The sequence below is a fragment of the Saccopteryx bilineata genome, chromosome 1 (assembly GCF_036850765.1).
Source record: "Saccopteryx bilineata isolate mSacBil1 chromosome 1, mSacBil1_pri_phased_curated, whole genome shotgun sequence".
Taxonomy (NCBI): domain Eukaryota; kingdom Metazoa; phylum Chordata; class Mammalia; order Chiroptera; family Emballonuridae; genus Saccopteryx; species Saccopteryx bilineata.
Window position 1 is genome coordinate 361240776 of NC_089490.1, and position 27044 is coordinate 361267819.

Consider the following 27044-nt stretch of genomic DNA (forward strand, 5'->3'; position numbering starts at 1 on the left):
TAGTCTATAGAATAATGAACACCTGCTTACTAAAAACCATCACCTACTTTCAAGAATTATTAATTCATAGCCATTCCGGTTTCAGCGATACCCCTCCACATTTCCTTTCCTCTCATATTATTTTGAAGCAAATCCCAAACCACTTATTATTTCTTTTGTAAATATATTGGTATGTTCTCTAAAACAAAGATACTTCTTTAAACTAATCATAAGACCTTTATTATTTCTTAAAGATGTAACAACTCCTAAATATTATATAGACAGTGTTCAAATTTCCAATTGTCTTATAAATGGCATAATTTTTGTGCATGTTCTTTTGTTTAGATACTAAAATTTGTGTAGTCTGTATGGTAGCGTTCAAGGAAATCTACAATATTAACTACAACACCACTTATGTTACTAACCACAATACTAATTCCTTAACAGGTAACAAAATCTAATATAACAGTATTAGATAACCAACATAATATAACAGAGAACTATGAAATTATAACAATCAACTATTAAAGTACAAAGGTATTTATAATAATTACATCCTACTTCTAAATGGATTGACACCAGTGATTGTAAAAACCAAGCATTCTAACTTCATCTAACTGGTTCTTTGAATTGTTAAACTCCTCAGCTTTCTAAGAACAAGAATTAGTTGAGAATTATAACCCGTCCTATTAAAAAAGTTCCCTCCTTAAGGCCTCTAAGTATAAAAAGATCCACATTCCACAAAAAGAGAATTCTAAATTGTCAGAACTCAAAACCTTAAAGCCTGTATGGGCTAAATTGATAAATTAATTCAGAGTGCTGAAGTAATACAACTGCAAACAATAGGCACCGTCATAAACTGGAAAGTGAACAACCTGGTTAAAGGGAGCTACTGTCAATGAATTTCAGCTGATTATTGTCATGCAGAAAACTGGATCCAGTGTTCCTAGATTTTCTGACTTTTCAAACTGACAACTTAATAAGGAAAAACCCTTGTGTAGGTAAAACAAAACACACCTGCAAGCTACATATAATTGATAAGGAACCACTTGGAACATCTAGTCTAAAGGACAGAATTGTCCACACAGAACTAGGCCAAAAGAGTGTCTTTATTTACCTATAGATGGTATAGATGGCCAAAACAGCATTTCTTCTAACATAGCTGTGACGATGCTCCAAACAAGCACGAATAGCTGGCATTAAAGGTTCTAGCAATTCTGCTTCCTTCAATTTGCAAAGAAAACGAAGAGTAGATCCTCGAATAAATTCATTAGGATGCTGAAGATCCTAATATAAAATTTTAAATAGGAAATGTTAAGGTCTAGCCTTTTACCAAAAAAAATTTTTTAATGCAAAGTTTTACGACAAAAAAATCAGAAAGTAGGTTTAAGGAGAAGGACCTAGATTATCAGATAATTTTCTTCAGATTCCTGTTGAATAAAGCAATTTTAATTTATTATATCAATGTCTTATATTCTATGTCATTGTTTTTTATTAACATAAAAATGCATGAAAAATGTCTGGAAAAAGTAAAAATAAAACTTTTTACAATCATTCTTTACAACTTCAGTTCATAATAATTAAAGTTACCTCTTAATCCAAGACTTAATTTTAAAAATTAAAACAAAGTCCCTGCCTGAACAGGTGGTGGTGCAGTGGATACAGTGCTAGCCTGGGACACTGAGGACCCGGGTTCGAAACCCCAAGGTCACAGACTTAAGTGCGAGCTCATCTGGCTTGAGTGCGGGATCATAAACATGACCACATGGTCACTGGCTTGAGCCCAAAGGTCGCTGACTTGAAGCCCAAGGTCGCTGGCTCAAGCAAGGGGTTACTTGCTCTGCTGTAGCCCCCAGGTCAAGGCACATATGAGAAGGCAATCAATGAGCAACTAAAGTGCTGCAACTAAGAATTGATGCTTCTCATATCTTCTTCCTTTCTGTGTGTCTCTCTCTCTTAAGAAAAAAGCTCCTGCCACCAATTTTACAACTATCTAAAATCAAAGCAATATTTATAGATAATTACAGTTTGCTTTACCTTTCTATATGCATCACATACAAGGATCATTTCATGTAAAAGTCTCCCATCTGGAGTGGTTTTAGGAACAATTTCCCAAAAAACCAGAAGTAATTTTTTGATGGTGTGATCCTGAAGAGGTAGCACAAAACGAATGATGGTCATAAGAAGTCCAGGAAGCTTTTCACCATTCAGAATCATAATGATGACTTTCTTCAAAGCTTCAGTCTTTGACTTCACATCTCCTTTTTCTGATTTGAAAATTTTTAAATAAAGCATAATTATTTCAAAAGAAAATTTCTCAGATAATTTTTAAAACAATTAACAAAATAAAACATTTTCTCACTTCATCAGCAGCAATGGTAATAAAGGCACTAACCCAAGTAGCAAGGGTGCTCAACCTGGTCATGCCATAAACAAGCTATGACTTTACATGAGTGATTTATCTGTGAACCTCATGATTCTTTACATATAATGTGAAGGCACTGGATTAGATCTCTGGTCCCTAACCAATAAAATTAATTCAGGGACCATAAATTTACAGGTATACTAAAGAATGTATGTCTCAAACATACATCCAGCTATTTTTCAAAATGTAAATAAATGCTATTAAGTGCTTCTGAGTTCAAAATAGCTTTCGGTCAGTATATATTTTCTCAACTGAAGTTATAACCACTATCAAGGGCAGCTAGGTAGTGGGGGTGAGGGTAAGTGGCATGTTTTCAACATTAGGAAGATCCTCAAACTCAAAAAGACTGGGACCAAAAACTAAGTTAATTTCAAGATCCCATAATATTCCTATAGGCTATAAAACTTTAAAATCTTTAAGAAATTACCTAAAAAATTGAAAAAAATTTAAATGTACTAGATTACCAGCCACTGTTTAGAATTAAGGATAACATATTTAAGATAAGATGTTTGTTTACTCTTAATTAGCTTTAAAAATATGCACTATAGCCCTGGCCAGATAGCTCAGTTAGTTGGAGCATCAGCCTGAAGTGCAGAAGTTGCTGATTTAATTCCTGGTCAGGGCACAGATAGAAACAGATCAATGTTCCTGTCTCAGTCTCTCTCTCCCTTCTTCTCTCACTAAAATAATTTTTTTTAAAATGCACTATGAAGTATTTTATGCAAAACAATCCATAACTTCACATCAATATCATTGACTACTAAAGAATTTACAGTAAATCTTTTGGATCCAAAATTCAAAGGCAAAAATATGAGACAAGCACCCTAAATATTGATGAACTTGTGGTATTCAAAAATCTTTCAAATCCAAAATTCAAATGCAGAAATATAAGAGACAAGCACAATACCACTACAGTTGTTTTGATCATAAAAATAAACAAGTATCTAGAAGAAAGGACAAAGAAGAATGACAAGTTTTTAATAATCTTAAGAATTATCGTGAGGAAAAAAACAGAACTAGAAATAAATTTCCAATTATCATAGCAAAGAGGAGTCTGACCTGTGGTGGCGCAGTGGATAAAGCATCGACCTGGAATGCTGAGGTTGCTGGTTCAAAAACCTGGGCTTGCCCAGTCAAGGCACAATGAGAGTTGATGCTTCCTGTTCCTCCCCCCTTCTTTCTCTTTCTCTCTCTCTCTCCCTCCCCCTCTAGAATGATTAAAATCTTAAAAAAAATAATAATTAGAGCAAAGTGGCTATTAAATAAAAGAGTTCTTTGCTGTTGTTAAGAAGAGACTATGAATGAGCAGTCTGTAGTTATAAAAAGGATTTAAACCTCAGAATAATTGTTCTAGGTAAATCAAAAGTTCATTCTAGCCCCCAAAGGTTAATTATCTATTCCTTGCTTAGTATATTTTAACATGTTGCAGGACAGAGAATGTTCTCAGGTATTTGAACTGAATACAGAGCGAGGGGTTATTGCTGAATTTATCCCATAAGGGTATTTTTGTTTAAAATTAAATAACTTCCCATGCAATCTCTCTGCTTCAGAGTATTATATCTCCTGCTCCATATGAAAAATTGCTGTGTACCATATCAAATCAAGAAATAAATGCGAGGCCCTGGCCAGTGGGCTCAGTGGTAGTGCATCGGCCTGGCGTGCAGAAGTCCCGGGTTCGATTCCCGGCCAGGGCACACAGGAGAAGCGCCCATCTGCTTCTCCACCCCTCCCCCTCTCCTTCCTCTCTGTCTCTCTTCCCCTCCTGCAGCCGAAGCTCCATTGGAGCAAAGATGGCCAGGGGCACTGGGGATGGCTCCTTGGCCTCTGCCCCAGGCGCTGGAGTGGCTCTGGTCTCGACAGAGCGACTCCCTGGAGGGGCAGAGCTTCACCCCCTGGTGGGCAGAGCATTGCCCCTGGTGGGCGTGCCGGTGGATCCCGGTTGGGCGCATGCGGGAGTCTAACTGTCTCTCCCCGTTTCCAGCTTCAGAAAAATACAAAAAAATAAATAAATAAATAAATAAATGTGAAACGATGGAGTATCAATCTGGGCAAATTTTCAGTTAAGACTGTGAAGATGATAAAAAGAAGGTATCAGGAGAGATGGCAGTAGCTAATACCTATAACCACGAAAATAAGACAGACTAGGTAAAGTTCTAAGTGGCTAAAACTGTATTCACTAAGCCAATACAGGTTTTCCTCCCTTTGTCCCAAAGCTTTGTTTCTGAATTAAAAAAAAATTTTTTCCCCTAATCTGTTTGATAGTATAAAGGAGTATAAAATTTTTTTTTCCCCTAATCTGTTTGATAGTATAAAGGAGTATAAAATTTTTTTTCCCTAATCTGTTTGTTTTCTGAAGCGGCATAAAACTGTATCACTATAATGCTGATGGCTTCTTCTGTCCCAGTTTTGTCTACATTTCACAAATTAGCATATCCTAAAAGGTTAGCAGGATAAAACACCACTTGTAACTACAGGTTAAGTTTTATTTATTTTTTGAAATTTTTTTTTCTGGGGGAAAGAGAGAGAGAGAGGGAGAGATTATAGGTTAAGTTTTAAAAGTTTAATGGCAAACTTGTAAAAAATCTACACTATTTATATTTGAAGGCTCCCCAACACCATTTATTCTAACAATTCAAAATGAGGTGAGGGATGCCTTTATCCACTTCAAAATTTTCAAAACTCTGTCCCTTTATGCACATTACCAAAAATATGGAAAATTTGAACTATCAATTCAAATTCACCAGAATATACTAAGTGGTTCATACTCCAGGGAAGGTACTGTCATCATATCCAGTGATTAAAGGTACAGAAAAGTGTAGATAAAGAAACTTAGTATTTCAATAAACAAAAAAAAAGTATTTGTTACTCACATTGGAAACTACTTATAAACTTTTTAAGACAAAGTCAAAAATATATATATAATATTTTAGACTATTTATTGGTTAGAAAAGGGTAGTTTAGGCAGCAGTAATTAAGAAAGGGTATTGCACCTGATCAGGCAGTGGCACAATGGATAGGGTATCGACCTGGGACACTGAGGACCCAGGCTTGAAATCCCAAGTCACTGGCCTGAGTGCAGGCTCACCAGCTTGAACAATGATCACAGATATGACCCATGGTTGCTAGCCTGAAGCCCAAGGTCACTGGCTTGAGCAAGGAGTCACTGCCTTGGCTGAAGCCCCCACCACCACCTCCATCAAGGCACATATAAGAAAGAAAACAATGAACAACTAAGGTACCACAATGTAGAACTGATGCTTCTCATCTCTCTCCCTTCCTTTGTTCCTCTCTCACTTAAGAAAAAAAAAGGGTATTGCTTACAATTAAGAACAAGTTTTGTTCTTTATCTTCCCAGCTACTATCTTAAGTATTTTAGGAGTCTAAAAATAATATTTTGGGGGTCTATTCTATTTTTAACAGTAGTTATTCATTATTTTGAATTCCATTCTACTATGTAAATATGTATTTTTTTGGCTTTTTAATACAAGGGTATCAATTTAAATGCCATAAAAGAGGGTTTCTTTTTCCTTCTCTAAAAATAGGCCTTGCCTGGGCAGTTTAGCTCAGTTGGTAGAGCATTGTCCAGAAACACCAGGTTGCAGGTTCCATCCCTGCTCAGGATAAATATGAGAAGAAACCAATGAATGCACAACTAAGTGAAACAACAAATGAACACTTCCTTCTTTCTCTTTCTCTCCCTTCCTCTCTAAAATCAATCAGTGGAAAAAAAAATCTCAACAGAAATCTAGTAAGTAAACTAAAATGAGGCGTTATTCCATTATTACTTTTTTTTTTTTTTGCTTTTTTTTTTTGTTTGTTTTGTTTTTGCATTTTTCTGAAGCTGGAAACAGGGAGAGACAGTCAGACTCCCGCATGCGCCGGACCGGGATCCACCGGGCACGCCCACCGTGGGGCGAAGCTCTGCCGGGGTCCTCCGCACGCTAGGCCGACGCTCTACCGCTGAGCCAACCGGCCAGGGCCCATTATTACTTATCATAAGGTGGGAATACATAAGTAAAATATTGTCTCCTTTCAAACTGCAAACTATCTTCTAAAAGATACTTTCAAGATCTAAGGCATAGTGTTCAGTCTACTCTATTTTAAACAGTAGTTACCAGTTTAGGTTAAACTTATTTTTGTAATTCAATTTAAACAATTCATTATTTTGGAATGTACATTACTTTAAAATATTTTTTCTTTAATATTTATTTTATTAATTTTAGAGAGAAAGGTATATTATCTCCCACTCTACAAGCCCACCCAGGGTTTAGAATGCTGTACTGCAGAATGAAGGCCCACCACACTGTGACAGTTGCCCGGCTCCACCCAACTCAGCTATCGAAGGGATTTAACATAGCAAACAATCTGAACTGCTGGAGTTAAGAGACCCTGTACATGATTACTCTGCTAAAACCTTACAGTATATTACAGTGTTTAATAAAAAGAGAGCAAGACAGGTACACTGATCAATTCCTGTATGTGCCCTGACCGGGCATCAATCCAGCAACCTCTGCACTTCAGGATGATGCTCTAACCAACTGAGCTAGCTGGCCACAGCTTAAATTTTTTTTTAACAGAATCACTCACAAAAAGACACAATATGCACTTCTAAAATTCAGAAAGATATTTCTTGCTTTCTCCTTTGCATAAATGCTTTAAAAATAAAAAGCTTACATTTTTCCAGAAAATACATGTGTATTCCAGTATTGACTTCAGTTGTTCAACAGGTGGTGAACCCAAAGGATAAAGTTCTTTTCATTTTACAAGCTAAGTAATATGAAGTTAAATGCACTTTGGAACTAAGACATTCAAATACACATTATCTCAACCTGCTACCTACAGAGAATTGTCAGCGATATTTAAGCGTAACACATTTAAATTACACAAGCCATTACGTTCCTTTTAGGAATATCTAACAACTAAATTATTACTTTTACTTTAGCTTTGCTAAGCTGAACTGAGATACTGTATTTCCAAAAACCAATATAGCAAATCTACGGGTGACAAGTTTTGATTTTTAACAAGACGAAAGTTCTAAGGAACAGATTGTAGGGGGAAAAAAGACAAAAATTAAGCATTCCTAATTATAACGAAAATTGAAATATAAATGAGCTTTTTATTTCCATTCATTTTCAAAATATTATCAAAGTTTACCTAAATCATTTTTTAAACTAATTTCAGATGGTGGTTCTGAATCCATTGGCACGTTAATTAACGTATAGCACACGTTCTCAGCAGCCGTCATGGTTCCGGTGATAACCAACCCTTGATACAAGATTTACGGATACTAGATGCCAAAAAACCTAGAAAAAGAAATACAAAGACATCAGTACAAGTAAAAAACCAATAAAACAAAAACACAAGCACTAACTACCGCGATCTTTACCGTCTAAAGTTCATTCAGTTTAGCATGCATTTTGAAATATTACAGGGGTTACGTCAATCTATATTATGTCCCACAGAAATAGAATCTAATTAAAACACACACACACACACACACACACACACACACACACACACACTTGTCAGTTTCGACCTAAGGTATATTATCTCCCACTCTACAACCCGGCCCAGCGTTTAGAATGCTGTTCTGCAGAATGAAGGCCCACCACACTGTGACAGACGCCAGGCCCCACCCCACCCGGCTATCGAAGGGATTTAACATAGCAAACAATCTGAACTGCTGGAGTTAAAGAGACCCTGTACGATTACTCTGCTAAAACCTTACAGTGTATTACGGCGTTTAACGGTGGGACCAGACTCTGCGTACGTGGGTCCCTCTCTCCGTGCGCCGCACTCCACGCCCCTTCGCTGCCCCTTTCTTCCTGCAGAGCAAGCCCCGGCTTGCAGTAACGTGGGGCGTCTGGGAGGGAGGAGACCCCTGGCCAGGGCGCCGGCCGGGACGGAACGCCTGCCCAGAGCTTCCCTGACCCCTTGCTCCACTTCGCCAGGCCTGGACGCCAGCGGCCTAGTCGCTCCCCCTTCCGCCTCTCCCCGCTAGACAGCCAGTTTCTTCGACTCTGCCCAAACCGCCACGCCTTTGGGATTGGGGACTTGTCGCCCACTACCTGGCACCGAGGGTCAGCAACTGGGGTAACTGCGGGACCGTCTACGCCGGCTCCAACCCCCAGCAGCAGCCACGGCTCCGCCGTCCAGGGCTGACGTGGAAGGGGTGGGGGGGGACGACCGAAGCTACAGCCATCTAGCACCTACGGCAACTCAGAGAGGACATGCCTTCTCCGTCCTGCGGCTGCGCGCTGCAAGTATACCTTTATCTTTTTCTTCGTCCGTGGTTGGCTTAGGCCACGGGAAGGACTGGAAATACTCGTGTTTTTCCTGCGTGCCTTGATTAACCGCTGTGGTCATTTAAACACTATTTAGAAATTGCTTCTTATTCCAGGAATTAAAACAGCCAAGGGGAGAAAGTTTGCAGGGAGGGGATACACATTGTAGAGGGCTGTGTGGTCCAGTGGAAAAGAGCACAAGATTGGGAGCTGGAAGCGCTTTCCTAGTTTACCCACTAATAAACTGGGAAAATAAGTAAATACTCTTTGGGTAAGTAACTTCAGTCCTTCCAATAAGGTACACTAGATCATACGGAGATCCATATCAGTTCTTAACATTTGCAGTAATCCGAATCTCTGCCTTTGCAGCTTCACATCAAAGGCGCTCTCCTGTGATTTCTGGTCTTTTTTGTTATTGTAACGGTCCCGTTCATGATCCTTCTTAACTCCCAGCAAATTATAAACTTTTTATGCATAAAGGGAGATTTTATACATTAAAACAGTCACTGTTTCAAAGGATTTTACTTATCTCCAAAGACCTAATTTTTACAGCTACGGTCAGGCATAGAATCTTTGGTTTTGCCCATTTGAGGTTCTGTATTCCCACCCCTCTCAAAAAAGGGTTTTCTGGCCAATTATTGTTTAAAAAACTGAAGCCTTGGCCCTGGCCGGTTTGCTCAGTGGTAGAGCGTCAGCCTGGCGTGCAGAAGTCCTGGGTTCGATTCCCGGCCAGGGCACACAGGAGAAGCGCCCATCTGCTTCTCCACCAGTCCCCCTCTCCTTCCTCTCTGTCTCTCTTCCCCTCCCGCAGCGAGACTCCATTGGAGCAAAAGATGGCCTGGGCGCTGGGGATGGCTCCTTGGCCTCTGCCCCAGCGCTGGAGTGGCTCTGGTCGCAACAGAGCGACCCCCCGGAGGGGCAGAGCGTCGTCCCCTGGTGGGCGTGCCGGGTGGATCTCGTTGGGCGCATGCGGAAGTCTGTCTGACTGTCTCTCCCCGTTTCCAGCTTCAGAAAAATACAAAACACACACACACACACACACACACTCTCTGAAGCCTTAAACAAAATATTGTGAAAACAAAGAGGTCTGACAGAACCTGTCCTTACTGACGGGTTACCCTCCGTTAGGGAGGTAGAACACAGTGCCTTATCTCTCTAGAATCCAGCTATTTTGAGATTGCCTCTTTTTGGACCTTCAAACAAAAATTAAGGTCCTTGAGCACCCAAAATATACTGCTCACAAAAATTAGGGGATATATTATCGCTTCATATTGAAATATCCCTTTTTTTTTTTTTCTGAAGCTGGAAACGGGGAGAGACAGTCAGACTCCCGCATGCGCCCGACCGGGATCCACCCGGCACGCCCACCAGGGGGCGATGCTCTGCCCCTCTGGGGGTTCGCTCTGTTGCGACCAGAGCCACTCTAGCGCCTGGGGCAGAGGCCAAGGAGCCATCCCCAGCGCCCGGGCCATCTTTGCTCCAATGGAGCCTCGCTGCGGGAGGGGAAGAGACAGAGAGGAAGGAGAGGGGGAGGGGTGGAGAAGCAGATGGGCGCTTCTCCTGTGTGCCCTGGCCGGAAATCGAACCCGGGACTTCTGCACGCCAGGCCGACGCTCTACCACTGAGCCAACCGGCCAGGGCCAAAATATCCCAATTTTTCTGAGCAGTGTATATCACAAAGGCCATGTGTCTATAGAACATTCAGTGCTAAAATCTGTGCATTCTTTTTTTTTTCTGGCAGAGACAGTGAGAGGGACAGACAGAAGGGGAGAGAGATTAGAAACATCAATTCTCTGTTGTGGTTCCTTAGTTGTTGATTGATTGATTTCTCATATGTGCCTTGATGGGGGGGGGGCTACAGCAGACCAAGTGACCCCTTGCTCCAGCCAGCGACTTTGGGCTCAAGCTGGTGAGCCTTGCTCAAACCAGATGAGCCCGCACTCAAGCTGGCAACCTCAGGGGTCTCGAACCTGGGTCCTCCACATCCCAGACCAACGCTCTACCCACTGCACCACCATTTGGTCAGGCTGTGCATTCATTTTTTAAAAACTGTTTTAATTGTAGTGACATAAATAGAAATCCCATATACAATATTTTGTATCTAGTGTCTTTCCATGGTAATAACTTGTATATAGTAAAATAGCAAACCCAGAAAATTGATATTGATAGATTCACTTCTCACATTTCACCAGTTTTACATTCTTTTGTGTACATGTATTTAGCTACCATGTTTAGATTCGTGTGATCACCATATCATGATAAGGTACAATTCTATTTCACAGACCATTCCCCTCATTTTATAGTTACAGCCACCTCCCTCTGTAACCCCTGGCAACTACTAACCTGTTTACCTTTCAATAATTGTCATTTCGAAGATGTATTCTAAATAAATCAGACACTATAACCTTTTGAGATAGGCTTTTTTTTCACTCAGCATAATTCCGAGATCAACTCAAAATGTGTGTACAGCAAGCAGGTTGTTCCATTTCTGTGGATTCATTTTTTTAAAAAGATTTTATTCATTTTGGGGGGGGGAGTGAAAGAAAAGGAGGGAGGATCAGGAAGCATCAACTCCCTTGACCAGGCAAGCCCAGGGTTTCGAACCGGCAACCTCAGCATTCCAGATAAATGCTTTACCCACTGCACCACCACAACTCAGACCTGTGTATTCATTTTTAACACATAATTTTTACAAATACCTATCAAGAGATAACAATCTGTTGGCATGAAATAAAGCCCCCAAAAGCATAAAAACTAGACAGCATTAAGAAAGCTCAGCAGGTTGGGGATCTGGAAGCCCTTTCCTAGTTCACCCACTTTGGTTGTCTTGGAGGATCCACTGTATTACAGAATAAAATAAGCCTTACTGGACCTGGCCGGTTGGCTCAGCAGTAGAGCATCAGCCTGGTGTGTGGAAGTCCCAGGTTCAATTCCTGGCCAGGGCACACAGGAGAAGCACCCATCTGCTTCTCCACCCTTCCCCTTCTCCTTTCTTTCTATCTCTCTCTTCCCCTCCCACAGCCAAGGCTCCACTGGACCAAAGTTGGGCCGGGTGCTGAGGATGGCTTCATGGCCTCTGCCTCAGGGGCTAGAATGGCTCCAGTTGCAATGGAGCATCGCCCCCTAGTGGGCATGCCGGGTGGATCCCAGTCGAGCGCATGCAGAAGTCTGACTGCCTCCCACTTCTAACTTTGGAAAAATACAAAAAAAAAAAAAAAAAAAAGGAGGCATACTGTGACCAAGTTATTAAGTAAACTATTAAATTTGATAAAAGGCAAAAAAAATCTGCAATGTTCTATAAAACTTCGTTTAAGGTCTGCAGTTAAAATTGTCATAGGCAGTATATACATTTTGTTGTATATTCTTAAATACAGAGCTTGTTGAGCATATGTCAGAACCTTATATACCCTGATTCTTCCTGATGTTTATAACATGCACTTTTGTTTTGGGACTTATTTTACTCTAACATGTAATCACATCATTTTAAATGATTTTTTTAAATTTTTATTTATTTTTTTGACAGAGACAGAGAGTCAAAGAGAAGGATAGATAGGGACAGACAGGAAGGGAAAGAGATGAGAATCATCAATTTTTTGTTGTGGCACTTTAGTTGTTCATTGATTGCTTTCTCATATGTGCCTTGACCGTGGGGCTACAGCAGACCAAGTAACCTCTTGCTCAAACCCGTGACCTTGGGTCCAAGCTGGAGAGCTTTGCTCAAACCAGATGAACCCGCACTCATGCTGGCGACCTTGGGGTCTTGAACCTGGGTCCTCCATATCCCAGTACGACGCTCTATCCACTGCGCCACCGCCTGGTCAGGCTTGAATGATTTTTAAGTGATAGAGAGCAAGGACCTTGTCACATACCAAGAATCATAAAAATTTAAAGTCTAGGAAATCAAAGCCTAGAAAAAAGGGACTTACGCTAAAATGCAAAATGGCTAAACACTGAAAAAGCTGGGACTAGAACCTGAATCCTGTCATCTACTTTACTGCTTTTTTTTTTTTTAAGCAAGAGATACAGAGACAGTAAAGGAGAGAGATGAGAAACATCAACTTATAGTTGCAGCATTTTAGTCAGTTGTTTACTGATTGCTTTCTCATGTGCCTTGACCAGGGGACTCCATCTGAGCCAGTGATTCCTTGCTCAAGCCAGCGACCTTGGGAAAATTTTAAAGTCCGGGTTTAAGACTAAAAACCACACACTGAAAAATATTACTAAAATTGCCCCCAAAGCACAGTATAGATCAGTCTCCCCCCACCAGCTGAGTGTCAGCCAAGTAATTGATTTATATTTAGGGAACAGCGTACAAAAGTGAGGCACACGTACATAATTTTTAAACAATAGCCACTTAATAAAGAAAAAGGCTCAGGCCAGGAAAGGCACATGGGAAGAGACCTGCCTAAAAACAGAATAGATTATGAAATTTCCCACTTATTCTCCCTCCACTAGAGTATATACCCATTAAATCTGAAGGCAAGTGGGAGGACTCCCTCTTATTCAGTTTTATATTGTTTGTGAAAGTCACACATACTTTATGCAACTCCACTGTTGGTTAAATGGCCACATCCTACTTGTGGCCTTCATCCCAAGCTCAAATGGCAGACTCTTGAGGGAGACTCAGAGTGGAGACTGACATCTCATGTGTTCCTGTACTTAGAGGTCTTTCTCTCAACAAAGTTGCCAGTTTCTCTTAATCACTCTCTACTCAAGAAGTCAGAGGTTTAAACCTATTAACGCTTTTAAAGTTTTGGGGTACCTGAAAAAAAATTAAACACTATGAATTTTTTAGTATACATAGTATTTTTATATAAATTCTCTGATTTAACCTTCAAAATAAATATACTGCTCACAAAAATTAAGGGATATTTCAAAATAAATGTGAAGTGATAAAATATCTCCTAATTTTTTTAAGCAGTATAATTCTCCAAAGTATTTCCTTAAAATAGGGCTTAATAACTTGCCCCAAACCAATAATACCTAATCAGCAAAGTTGGGTCCAACCAAGCTCTCTATCTACAAGGGAACTAACTGCTCCTCTCCAGAAAGATATAAATCTTAGAAAATAACCCCTCTAGGCTTCTTAGCAGCAAAACTTTTGATTGGTTTGGTTTTTCAAATTATATTTCCTCTAAGTTCACTCTGCATGATCTAAGATAAGAACTGTTCTGCCCTATCTTGGTACACAACTCACAGGAATAATAGAAGGCAGCCTAAACATTATGACAGAGTGTGGCTGGGCAAGGTAAGTGGAAATGACAGTTTCAGATTAAAATTTTCCCTTTTGTTATTTTTGCAAAAGTTCCCTAGGATGAGACCAGAGCTATCACTATTGCCATCTGCTGGTTGAAAGAAAAACCATTCATAAATTAATATTTTGAATCAAATCTCCATGAATTCTCCTGCAGCCCAGTCCATACATTGGGAAATTGGTATAAGGCTGTGATAGATAAGAGGTATTATTTTTTTCCCACCACTAAAAATAAGCAAGTTTATGTGACAAATTTTGCAAATGACCAGTTGTAATCTTATACTACTATTTATATAGTTGAAGATACTTGAAAACTTATTTGGAGGTTCTAGTAGAAGAGCACAGCTACTCATATACCCTTGACCAAAGAACTGTCCTCTCCTGTATTGGGGAAGGTTGTTCTCTTGGAGCATGCAGCTTTGGGAGGAACACAAAAGGAGTGGTGAGGAAGGGGACACCTGCCCAGCCAGCCAGATCAGCCAAATCAACCCTGGCGATCAATGGGATGACAGATGTTGCAGCCAGATCACCCTCACATCCTAGCTGAACATACTTAGAAAACAAAAACCCAATACACCAGCAGATGAAACAATTTTATTTCACAGTTGTCTTTAAAACCACAAAGACACTATGTTCTTCATATAAAAACATTGGTACAGATAACTATACTTTCTAGAAAATGATTATACAGACCCTCTCAAAGAAAAATGCATCCCATTATATGGTTTGAGTGAAGTTGCTTGGAAAAAACTCACGTCTGGACTGACTCCTAAAACAAACCACTCCACCACTGCAGCTGTTAGTTCAAAGTGTAGATCAGTGTCATCAGCACGTGTTCCTGCATTCTTACACAGTTGATAACACACATAGACTGGGGGGTAACCCTTAATGCTCCATAGGTTCATCAGCCTTTTCCGCAGGTTCATCAGCAGGCTGTGCAGGCTTAAGAAAGGAAGAAAAAAAAAAAAGTGCAATATTACACCAGTTTATCATATTTTGTCTTCCTCAAGAATAAAAGGCCTTCCAACAGCAGTTTAAAAAATGCAAATCTTGCTCCTCCAAAAACCAACAATATCCCTTCCAAATTGAAAAGAAATTCATGCTGTAGAACAAATTCCTGTACAGGATACCTTATTTCCAATCACACAGATATCATATAAGCATTTATAAATAGTAAATGTATATTCTAAATACTCAATATAAAAGACCACTATTTAACCTGATATTCACCAACACTTTTTGATCCTTTCTCAGTATTTGTGAAGAGCCACCTTAGTTTTCAAAACTGGTCCCAGTGAGTTTTTTCTTATTCCCACTTCTGTGGACTCCTGGCTGTCCCTATGACTTGTTTTAGCCAATGAGATGTGCCAAAGCGATGCTGTGCTAGTCCTGGGCCTCAGCCTTAAGAATGCCTGACAGCTTTCATTTCTGAGCTTTTGAACTTTTGCAAGCTCTGAGCTGCTACCCCGTTAGAGACCCTTGTGAAAGAGAGGCCTTAAGACTACAAGACAGACACCTAGTCATCCTAGCAGAGGTCCCAGTCTTCTAATTACCCCTCTAAGATACCTAGAAAGTGTGACTGAAGAGCACATGTGAGTAAAGCCATGTTGGATGTTCTAGCCCTACCCCTCAACTGACTGTAGTGCTTTAGAGACTGAAGTGAGACCAGCAAAATAACCATCTTAGCTGAGCCTCAGTCAACCCACAGAATTGTGAGAAGTATCAAATATAATCAACACTTTTTGTGTTTACAGAGATCACTGCCCAATCAGTATTTTACGTTACTCAGCCTAGTTTTCCTACTGCTATTTGAATTATGAGCTTATCTCAATAGTTAGAAGACAAAAATGGTAGATTTTTACAGTTGTGGTAGGAACAGCAGTTTACCATAAAATCAAAGCCTCTTGTGTTATGATTAGTTATATACCTGTGCCTTTCTCTGTGGCCTTTCTTCAAGACCTTCCAGGAATGGAGACACATCATCATCATCATAAATTGTAAACTCCAAGTCTTTACCAACAATTCCAATGGAAACATTCTGAGGGGGGGAAAAAAGGTAAAGAGAAAAAAGGTTGAAAATCACATGATAAATATTGAGGGGAAGAAAAGCAGAATAAAAATTTATATAGCACTTGAAAAAGACTTAACTAGTAAGCCCTTGTAATTTGCAGATTTAAATACTCACTTTTGATAATCATGAATAAGCCCTAAGGTCTATGTCATCTAGAAAATTTGCAAATTGGCTGACAACAGGAAAGTGCTGCAGATAAGTGTGAGGGAACAAGCCACTCACAACTATGCTCTACATGGAAAAATTACAGGGCAGTACTGTACTTAAAATGTTCACTGAATGCTAACCAGGGCAAAATAGCTCCTGTAAAATTAAAATTTTAGTGAAAATTTTAGGCATAAAAATATAGTTCATTTTCTATGTTTCAGTAAAAATATGGAATCAGGAACCAGGTACCTGAGCAAACTTTTCCAAATTATAAATGTCAACAGTCAACTAAATAGCCAACTTGTAAAAGAAAGTCATCTTGGAAGGATGGCATTTTAAGTATTTTAAACAAATTTAAAATGTTTTAATGTATTATCCTAATTTTTAAAAAAGAATATTATTTTTATAACAGGAAAATTTGTTTAGAAAAGATTATGCAGGCTATAAAGTTTTCACATATATATAACTATCCAACCACTATAACAAAATGCTGATGGATCTCATTTTAATTAATGATTATTAACTTCAAGAAAGCCCTTAATGGTTCCTGCACTGTATCCCAGGTTCCTATATCATTCAATCTCCCTTCTCCTGGACCATTCTCCTTGCAGTTGAAAACCCTGCTATTTCACTGAGAAAATAAAAGCAAAATCTTGCTCTAGTATGGCTTATTCACTCACCCCCTTTAGATCTTTTCCTCAAAATCCACTTTCTTTTTTTTTTCTTTATTATATGAGAAGAGAACATTTACAAGCTCCCAGTCTCCACTCTTTCCTGTATCTGTATCCCCATGCACTTTCTCCTTGCCTGTTACTGTGAATGAATCAACCAATTATCCTGTAAGACCTACCTTTCCAACTGTTTCCTGTTCAAAGAAATTGACAGGTTTTCTCATATTTCTCCTACATATATGTTTTCTCTTATACTGGTTTATTGTCATGGAGCAGACATGCTGTAGTATTTCCCACTTTATAAAAACCAAAGTAACAATCCTCTATTTTTTCTCTTCCAGCTACCACCCCATTTCTCTAGACCCACAACAGAAAATATCCTTCAAAGAGCTGTCCACCAATTCCTCTTCTCCCATTCTCTCCCGATCCCATTCCTATCAAGCTCTTGCCCCACCATTCCATTAAGATTGTCTACTCAAGTCCACAGGGACACACTACAATCTAATGGCCAATTCCCAATCTACATCTTCCTTGATCTATTAACAAGTTTTTATTTTCTCCTCCTTGAAATAGTTTCTTCATTTGCTTTTAAGGATGCCTTATTTTCCAAGTTTTCCTCCTACCTCTTCCCTGGCCATCTTTCTCTGTCCTTTTTGGTAATACCTCCTCACTACCCAATCTCTAAAGGGTAGAATGTTCTTGCCCAGTCTTCAAACCTCCTGTCTAACCATTCAATTCCTTTAACAATCTCATCCAGTCCAGTCTCTGAAAGCCATTTTCTATATGATGATGCCAAAATTTGTGACTCTAGGCTAGACCATTCTCCACCAAACTCCATGGGGTGTTTATGTGATAAGTGCTTACTCTATATCATTAAGTGGACAAACAAGAGGCATTTCAAATGTTCTATGTCCTAAAATTACTCCCTGACTTTCTTTCACAACTTCTTTCTCAAAACCTATTCCTCCCACTATCTTATTCATCTCAGCAAATGATAAATCTCTTTTGTTTATCAGGCCAAAAACTTTGAAGACATCTGCCCCCTTCACATTCTCACAACCAAATTACTAGCAAACATTTTTGGCTTTAATTTCAAAATATACCCAGAACTGAACCCTTTCTCATCATCTCCAACTCTGCTCTAATCCACCACAATCTCTCACCCGAATTACTGTTAACAGTCTTAAAACTATTTCAACCCATGCTTCTACTATAATCACTCAAAATGGCAACCAGAGTGACTCTTTTAAAAACTAAATCAAATCATGGTATCCTTCTGCTCAAACTCTAACAGCCCACTCAGAGTAAAATCCAAAGTACCTACAATGGTTTATATGGCATACACCATCTGGACTCCATCTCTTCTCTGACTTTCCTTTTTTGTGACAGAGACAGAGATAGGGACAGATAGAAACAGACAGACAGGAAGGGCGATGAGAAGCATCAATTCTTCACTGCGGGACCTCAGTTGTTCATTCATTGCTTTCTCATATGTGCCTTGATTGGAGGGCTACAGCAGAGCTCAGACTAGCAACCTTGGGCTCAAACCATTGACCCTATGCTCAAGCTGGTGAGCCTGTGCTCATGCTGGTGACCTCGGGGTTTTGAACCTGGGTCCTCTGCATCCCAGTCTGATGTATCCACTGCGCCACTGCCTCATCAGGCTCTTTTCTTCTTGATTACTAACTTCAACACTACTACCTCCATGCCTCAAATTATAGAAACATTCTGGATCCAAAGTCCTTGCACTTGCATTCCCTGGAATAATCTTGCTCTAGTTAACTATATGGCTTATTCACTAACCCCCTTTAGATCTTTTCCTCAAAATCCACTTTCTTTTTTTTTCTTTATTATGTGAGAGGCAAGGAGGCAGAGAGACAGACTCCTGCATGTGCCCAATCAGGATACACCCAGCAAGCCTCTACCCAGGCCACACTGTGCCCATCTGGGGCTACTGCTCCATTGCTTGGCAACCAAGCTATTTTTTTTTTAGAGCCTGAGATGAGGCCAATAAACCATCCTCAGTGCCCAGGGCCAACTTTGCTGAAACCATTCAAGCCATGGCTGTGGGGGTGAGAGGAGAGAAGGGCGGGGCTGGAGAAGCAGATGGTCGCTTCTCATGTGTGCCCTGACTGGGAATCAAACCTGGTACTTCCACATGCCAGGTGGACACTCTATTACTGAGCCAACCAGCCAGGGCCCAGATTCTTCTCTGAGTGAGGCCATCCTTGAATCCTATTTTAAATTATACCCACCATATCGCCTTCCTACATTCAATTGGTCACTCGCCTCTTAACCTGTTTTGTTTCTACAGCACTTATCGATATCTAGTATACTACATAATTTACTTATGCGTACATTCTCTATCTGCCCCCACTTCGATATATGTATCACAAAGGACAAGATGTTTACTGTGTTCACTATATTCTCGATGCTTAGTGCCTGCATGTGGTAGGTGCTTAATATGTAAGTATATCTGTTAACTGAAATAATAATATGAAGACACTCCTCTCTGATGAAGAAATAAAGAACATTTTATATCAAACCAAGTGGTTTTATACTAAAAAAAAAAGGTTCAAAAATCATTTCAAAATCAGATAACTTAGTGAATAGCTTCAAGAGAAAGAATGAACCAAGGTAACCATCTCTTAAATTAAAGACTATAAGCATACACTCAGTATTACTTACATTTATGCAATAAATAATTAAACTGTAATGTTAATATTTACAACTGAGAAACATATTTACCTTTGTAGTTAGGTCCTGTTCTGCAGGAAGTGTCTCTCTTAAAGCACGGAGACCATGCTTAACCAATTCATTCAAATTGCCTATATATAATAAATGAACAATTATTTCCATCTACATACTTGGCATATTTGTTGGATATGTACACTGAAATCATAGTGTTAGTCACATACTAAACACGTCACAATAAAAACAAACAAAAGTTTAAATGTTTAGCCGTATAATCTAATAATAACGTTGCTTATTGTTTTATTTATTAAGAGGATACATGATTTTTGTTACTAAATTTGACTTTTCCTTATGCTAAGTTAAATCAAAATCCTGACTCACAAATGATAAAGTTCAAAGTTTTGTGAAATGTATTCTATGGAATGCTAGTCACTGTCTTCGCCCTTTATAAAAGGAGTCTCCAGCCCTTTTTATGTGGCCAGTATTACTCTCATACAAAAACTAGACAGAGGCATTTCAAGAAAAAACTATAGGTCAATTTGACTTATGAATATAGACACAAAAAAACCTCAACAAAATACCAGCAAACTGAATCCAGGAACATTTATGTTTATATAAACATTTAAACATATCATTTATATTATACAAGATGACTAAGAGGGATTTCTCCCAGGAATGCAAAGGGTTTAACATTCCAAGTCAGTGAGTGCAATACACCACAGTAGAATGAAAGGGGAAGAAAATCCACATCATCACCTCAATAAATGATTTTAAAAGTATGTTAAAATCCATAGCCCTTGCAAAAGCAGAGCACTTGAAAACCTGCCTTATCATCACATCTTATATCTTTTACCTTTTTTCCCAAGTTATACTTAGTTTTTACTTGTTTATGGACTACTTAATGCAGAAATGTCTGTGTGGCTAAAAGTAGGAATAGAATCACAGAACACTGAGGTTTAAACAGTAGCTACTATAGTGTTTCTCAGCTCTGTCTGGGGCACACTTTGAATCAATAAAATCAAGAGTCTTCAAGGTGGGGGACACATATTTGTATTTGAAAAAGTCTACTGTGAATTAAACTACTGTGGTAGTTAGAAAGGGTGAAAACTAGCATGTGTAACAGAGATAATAAACACTTCATGGGCTTAATTTTTTTAAAAACTCTTCCTGTAACTTGTAGTTTTTTCTTCATTTAGGATACTGTGCTAATTCACGATATAAAGTCTAGAGGGGGCAAAAAAAAAAATCACTTACACTCCATAAATTCAGACATATGTCTCTCTAAGTAAGTACGAGCTGATTGAGAACGGGCTCCAATGGACATAGCTCTGCAGTCAAAATAGTTAGCAGATGGACACGTTTGGAAAATATGAGGACCCATATCCTACAAATAGGAAAAACAAACAAGTACTTAATTCTTGACTTTGGTTGAACTAAAAATTGGAAAATTTGTAGTCAGCTTTAAAAAACCATTATTATAAAAAACATTCTATGAACTTACATCATAACCAGCAATAAGCAGCCCAACACCATATGGTCTTCGACCGTATCTTTGGGTTGGTATCTGGGTCTCTTGAATTAGTTAAAGAGCCTGTTCTAACCAGGAATAAAGTATTATCTTTATTTTCAAATTAAACACTATTAACAAAGAGCTTTTATTTCTTAATAGTTGCATAATCCACCATAGGAAGAAAAAAAATAAAACAGAGCAGTTCTTTGATCTAATATTAAAAAATATTTCAGTATCCACCAAACCCAAGAATCAGTGCTAACAAAATGTTTTCCTCCCATGCAGAGAACCTCATTTGTTTTGGATATAAGCAGTCAAAAAAATTTTGGGACATCTAGAACCACCAATAAAAAACTTTAAATCTCTTCTAAAAGTGATGTGTGGTTCGTTTTCCTAAAATTGAACTTATCTATGTCTGCAAAATAGCCATTGCTAATGAGGGCTGATGAAAGAGCAAACCAATTCCTTATCTTAGAACCCCTTCTTCCATGATAAAAGTTACAACTCTCCACCTAAATTTTAAACATTCTTTTATTGAAAAGTAACTAAGCTTCTTCCCAAATCTTACCTATGTTTATATTACCACATTCCTATTAACATAAAATTAAGTATCAAAATCCTTTTAAGTTCATGTTCAAAATGTTAACAGAAAAAGGATACTGCTTCCAATTAGAGCTACAAGACGAGACACAGGAAGAGGTCGGTCAAATACAAATCTGGAATCCAAACACTCCTGGCGCATAAAATTACTGAAACAGAAACAAGAAAGTTGTAATTAGTAATTTCAAATCACAGTTTTTCAAATCTAAATAAGGTAGTTTGACTTCTTTTTGCTTTTTTTCAGACAGTTACATGGATTACATTCATATAAGGAACCAGGAAGATGTAGAAGGATGCATTTTTGTACCAAACTCTGAGGTGGGGGAGGGAGTAAGGGGAGGTCACATGATTTTTTTAAAAATTAATATTCCTTTAGAAAACCTTTGTCTCACAGCACTTTACAGAATAAAGGCTGAGCAAGAGATACCACCAATAAAGAGCATTCTTTCTTTTATCCTTCTCACTATCAACAAGATTGTCTTGAATTCTAGGTCTTCAGCCTGCAAAAAGAGTAACTACTCTGGTTTTTTTCTTGAGAGCTGACTAAAATTTCCCCAAGAGAGCAATTGCAGGAAAAAGAATCCATACTACGACCATTGCTACATGTTCTTGCCAATGAATGCTGCTTCTATCAATAAGTAGTACTCTAGTGGAGATACTGAACTCAAGACTATTGAATCTCATTGATAAACTTGACAAGATTCAAACAAGTCTGACACTGGAGAAAAGGGAATTCATGCCTAATGATTAAACCCAAGAGGATAAACAGATACCTGCATTTCTTCTGCATAGCTTTGTCCAATTTATGTGTATGTCACATCTGATGATTAAATGTTGATTGTAGGAACCAAACTGTTTACCACTTTTATTTAAGTCCACTTCCCAAGGCTGTCTAAAACTGCAATGCTCTGATATTGTAGGTACTAATCACATGTGACTAAGCACCTAAAAAGTGTCTAGTCTAAATATTGAGATGTATCATTAAGTGAAAAATACACATGAAATCTCAAAGACTTAGTATAAAAAAGCTTAAAATGTCTCAATAGTTTTTATATTGATTATATGTTGACATGACAATTTTTTAGATAGACTGGGTTAATAAAATGTTTGACAGTGCGATATATTTTACATTTCAAGAGTGACATATCAATAATGCTGTCACTATACTGCTGACCTAAGAAAGCAGAGGTTCACTAGATATCTTGAAATTTTTAAACATTAGCATTACTATTCCCCTCAGTGGTTATACTCTTTCTTCTCTAATTAAGTCACAGACATAAAGAGATTAGTTTTGGCTTATTAATCCCCCTAACCCAATACATACAAACCCAATACATACACTCACATATTACCTGAAGGCACTGTTAAAGGCTCTAAATATTAGCTATTTAACAACAACCTTGAAAAAATAATACTAAAAAAAATCCAGAGTTCTAATAACTAGCCCAATCTCAGATACTAAGTGATAAAGGTGGGAATAAACTCAATCTGCATGACTGCAAAGTCCTGGCTCTTCATTTACAGAACACCTCTAAATTAGAAATAATCTCTCATCTGGACGCCCACAGAAATCTATCTATTACTTTCTACTTCTTCTTTTCTTCTTCTTTTTCCAAGTGAGAGGAGGGGAGATAGAGACAGACTCCTGCATATGCCCTGACTGGGATCTACCTGCCAACCCGTCTGCTGTTGATGCTCCGCCCATCTGGGCCATGCTGGCAACCGCTATTTCTAGCGCCTGAGGTGGAGGCTTCACAGAGCCATCCTCTGTGCCCAGGGCCGATATGCTTGAACCAACAGAGCCATGGCTGTGAGAGGAGGGGAGGGGGGGAGCAGGAGAGAGAGAAAGAGAGAGAGAAGGGGGAAGGGGAGGAGTGGAGAAGCAGATAGTCGCTTCTCCTGTGTGCTCTGATCAGCAATTAAACCTGGGACAGCCACATGCCAGACCAACGCTCTACCACTGAGCCAACCGGCCAGGGCCTATTACTCTCCACTTTCTACCTTGTATTATAAATACACTACTAGATTTTTAGATTCTAGAAGACAAGAACTATGTCTGAATAACCTTTGTATTTATGTATGTCTGTATCCAGAATTAAGCTCTGAAAAAAATAAATGCTTAATAAATTCTGGTGTATTAAAGAAATCAAGTATAGCTTTGCTATTTCTTAGAAACCAGACAAAAGTTGTCAAGCTCTTCTTAGACTGAACATTGTCCCCAACAACATACACTGAGTTAACAAGTACAGTATCACATTATTCAGTGATTTCTCAAAAGTATTAGCATGCTTAATTAGATATGTTACTATTATAGGAATCAAGAAATGGAATACTTAATATGAGCCCAAATCCACTAAGGCAGTGGTCGGCAAACTCATTAATCAACAAAGCCAAATATCAACAGTACAATTATTGAAATGTCTTTTGAGAACCAAATTTTTTAAACTTAAACTATATAGGTAGGTACTTTCCTTATCGAGGTAGCACCCGCACGTGGTATTTTGTGGAAGAGCCACACTCAGGGGCCAAAGAGCTGCATGTGGCTCGCAAGCCACAGTTTGCTGACCAGGGCACTAACATATTCACTATCTTAACTTATAAACACTCTGGTAGAGAACATATTTTATCTGGATCTTTTCTAGAAATTAAATCAAATATAAACCCAAAGGAATTTTTTTTTCACTTTTCATGTTTATACTCACCACAACAGTCTAGCATCAGCAGTAAGTCCCGCAATGGAGATACCAATATGGTTGTCAACATGGAGAATTTTTTTCTGATGAGCTGCAAGCTCTGACTGTGCTCTCTAAATAGAGACATTACAAGACATAAAAACAAGTTTACAATTTTATTATCTATACAATGAAACTTATGTTTGATAGTTCTTTTATTAAAGAAGGGAGATACACTTACTACTTTACTTACCTTCAATGCAACCAACACTGCATGGGTTTTTGATTTCAGACCAACTGTGGCTGAACCTTGTTTGACAGCTTCCATTGCATACTCAATTTGATGAATCCTGCCCTAAAGAAAAAAAGAAATCTTATAAATTTAAAATTAGAGTTCCCAAATCTCAGGTGAGCATATTCAAATCTCAAATTTTTTAAACCAGGAAAATTAATGATGAATTTAGGTTCCAGGAATGTCTACAGTGATTCTAATCCATTTTCTCACAACCTATATGCTCCTAAGTATGTAAACATACTGCAAGCACCAAAAGCCAGTTCACAGAAATAGAATAAAACCTTATTTTACCTGAGGGCTCCAAACAGTGACATCATTGTCATACTGGTTGCGAAACTGAAAGTAAAAGAAAAAAGACCTATTTGTATAATAATATTACAGATCCCAACTCTTAATTAGCTGTATCATTAAAAAAAATGTTTTCCCATTTGTTCCCATTCAACAATAACACAATGCTGTTAATACAACAGCGTTGTAAGAGGTTACTACTATACGTACACCCTTGTAAGCTAATTCTACATATACCATGAGCTAGTGGGGGGAGGGAGGAAGCAGATCTATATAAACTGCTCACAAAAATTAAGGGATATTTCAAAATGAATATGAAGTGATAAAATATTCCCTAATTTTTGTGAGCAGTATAGATGGGACCTATCTTCCCAACTTCCAATTCTACCAACGGTCATAGTACTCCTTTTTGGGGTCAGTCAATTACTTAAGTTCATTCAGTGTCAACTTGATTTCCTGTCTTTGCTTGCGCACTTCCTTTATACCATGCCCTACTAGTCAAATGCATTCCTTTTTAATTTTATTTTTTTTTAGAGAAACACTGATTTGTTATTTCACTTATTTATGCATTTATTGGTTGATTCTTGTATGTGCCTGGACCAGGATCAAACCAGCAACATTGGCTATCAAGAGGATGTTCTACCAACTGATCTACTTCACCAGGGCAAAAGCATCCCTTTTTTAAAAACTAGCTCAAATGTTTGTCTCTTGAAGTTCCTCCACCTTTTCTTCCAAAATTCTTACAACACACGCTCCCACCAGTTCTTTACCTGCATATCCCTTTCTTCCTTATATTATGATCAGGGACATGTCTGATTTATCTTTGAACCATCACTACATGTAAAACAGCGCCTTGTACACACATTCATATTGAATGAATAAACACAAAAATGTCCTCAGGTAGTTAAAGGTGGACACAGATAGCTATAGCGACAGAACAATTACTGCTTTAATTACGATATTAAAGCAAATCTGCCAGAACAGTACTTGGGAGAATCATCGCGGAGGTGAGAATGCCGAGTAGTGGAAGCCCTGAGACCTGCGTTGTAATCCTGATAACATCGCTTCTCCTCTCAGCCGTGGTTTATTCCTCTGTAAGACTACGTGACTGGACAAAGCGACCGAAAAGGGACTTTTCGGGTCAAATTCAAGGGAAAAGGGAAATGAGATGGACCCAGCAGGAAAATAAATGCGTGCGGTCCAGAAACCCAAACTGTGGGGTGAAGTCCGCAAGGGCAGCACAGGGAGGCCACCAAGTCAAGCCCAATTTTCTTCTCCCTCTCCTCCCACACAGAGCACAGTAGTGCTCGGAATCTGATACACTGAAAGAGAAGTGGAGTGGCGAACGCGGTTAGTTCACGGAAGAGTGAGTTAGTGTCTAAGGCCTGGCAGAAAGTGAAACATCCCGGAGAAAGGGCCAGGCCGGAGATGCTGAATCACTGCCCGAACCTACGGTCTCCAAGCCCCGTGGCCCTGGGCCGCCCTAAGGAGGACAGGGGACGCTGCTCGTCATCCGCCAGTCGGCCGACCTCTACCCCAACCCTGCTTCGGTTTGCAATTCAACGCACCATGGTTCCAACGCGGCTGTCGCCTTCTGTAGAGCTAGCAGCGGATCGAGGAGTGCGGCCGAAACTACCGCTCGGCGATCTACACGGAAGTCTGGGGGATTGCGCCGGCAGAGGCGCAGGGCAGAGAAGTCTATTCCAGAGATATCGATAGGCTTCCGCTGCTTCCCCGTCCTTCCAGCCCTCCGCCGCGCAGAAGTGGGCGGGGCCTCAGGAAAAGGTGGGACAGAGATTGGCGGGAAACCCTGGGCCAGGAATGCTCCGCGGACCCTGAGAGCTCTGGGGCGGCTACTTACCAAGTTGTAGTGTTGTGGGGTACCAAAGGCTACATAATTAATATTGATATTTTAGGAAGCTTAAAGAACATTTTATTAATTTGAGCTAGGCGTGCAGAGATATTTTGTGAATGTGATTTTTGTACTTGTGAGATTGACACCAGTTTAGGGTGGCCGATGGCATGGTAGTGTGAATGCAGAGGGGAAGGAGATTTAGATTCCCTGACCTCCCCCAACACCGGTGAGGAAGCCAGTGAATAGCTAGCCAGGAGCAGGAAGAGAAAAGATTAAATTAAACCTTTTCTTATATTGAT

General features: G+C 39.2%; 2 protein-coding genes across 2 annotated transcripts in view; both read right to left on the reverse strand.

Annotated features, from left to right (window-relative positions):
• COPB1 (COPI coat complex subunit beta 1) overlaps positions 1-8607 on the reverse strand; it is a 54124-nt gene extending 45517 nt beyond the window's left edge. The window contains exons 1-4 of the mRNA XM_066251013.1: positions 8473-8607; positions 7559-7707; positions 2017-2246; positions 1097-1266 (exon numbers count right to left, since the gene is read on the reverse strand). Coding sequence (XP_066107110.1) covers positions 1097-1266; positions 2017-2246; positions 7559-7649 — 491 coding nt within the window. The 5' untranslated portion in view covers positions 7650-7707; positions 8473-8607. The remainder of the gene's footprint in view (positions 1-1096; positions 1267-2016; positions 2247-7558; positions 7708-8472) is intronic.
• Positions 8608-14514: 5907 nt separating this feature from the next.
• PSMA1 (proteasome 20S subunit alpha 1) lies at positions 14515-26561 on the reverse strand. Its single transcript, XM_066253847.1, has 10 exons — positions 26459-26561; positions 24894-24938; positions 24561-24662; positions 24338-24441; positions 21696-21784; positions 21027-21097; positions 20780-20909; positions 19580-19659; positions 15870-15980; positions 14515-14884 (listed from the first exon to the last, which is right to left on the reverse strand). The coding sequence occupies exons 1-10, from the start codon at positions 26459-26461 to the stop codon at positions 14828-14830; spliced, it is 792 nt and encodes a 263-aa protein (XP_066109944.1). The 5' UTR covers positions 26462-26561; the 3' UTR covers positions 14515-14827.
• Positions 26562-27044: the final 483 nt, after the last annotated feature.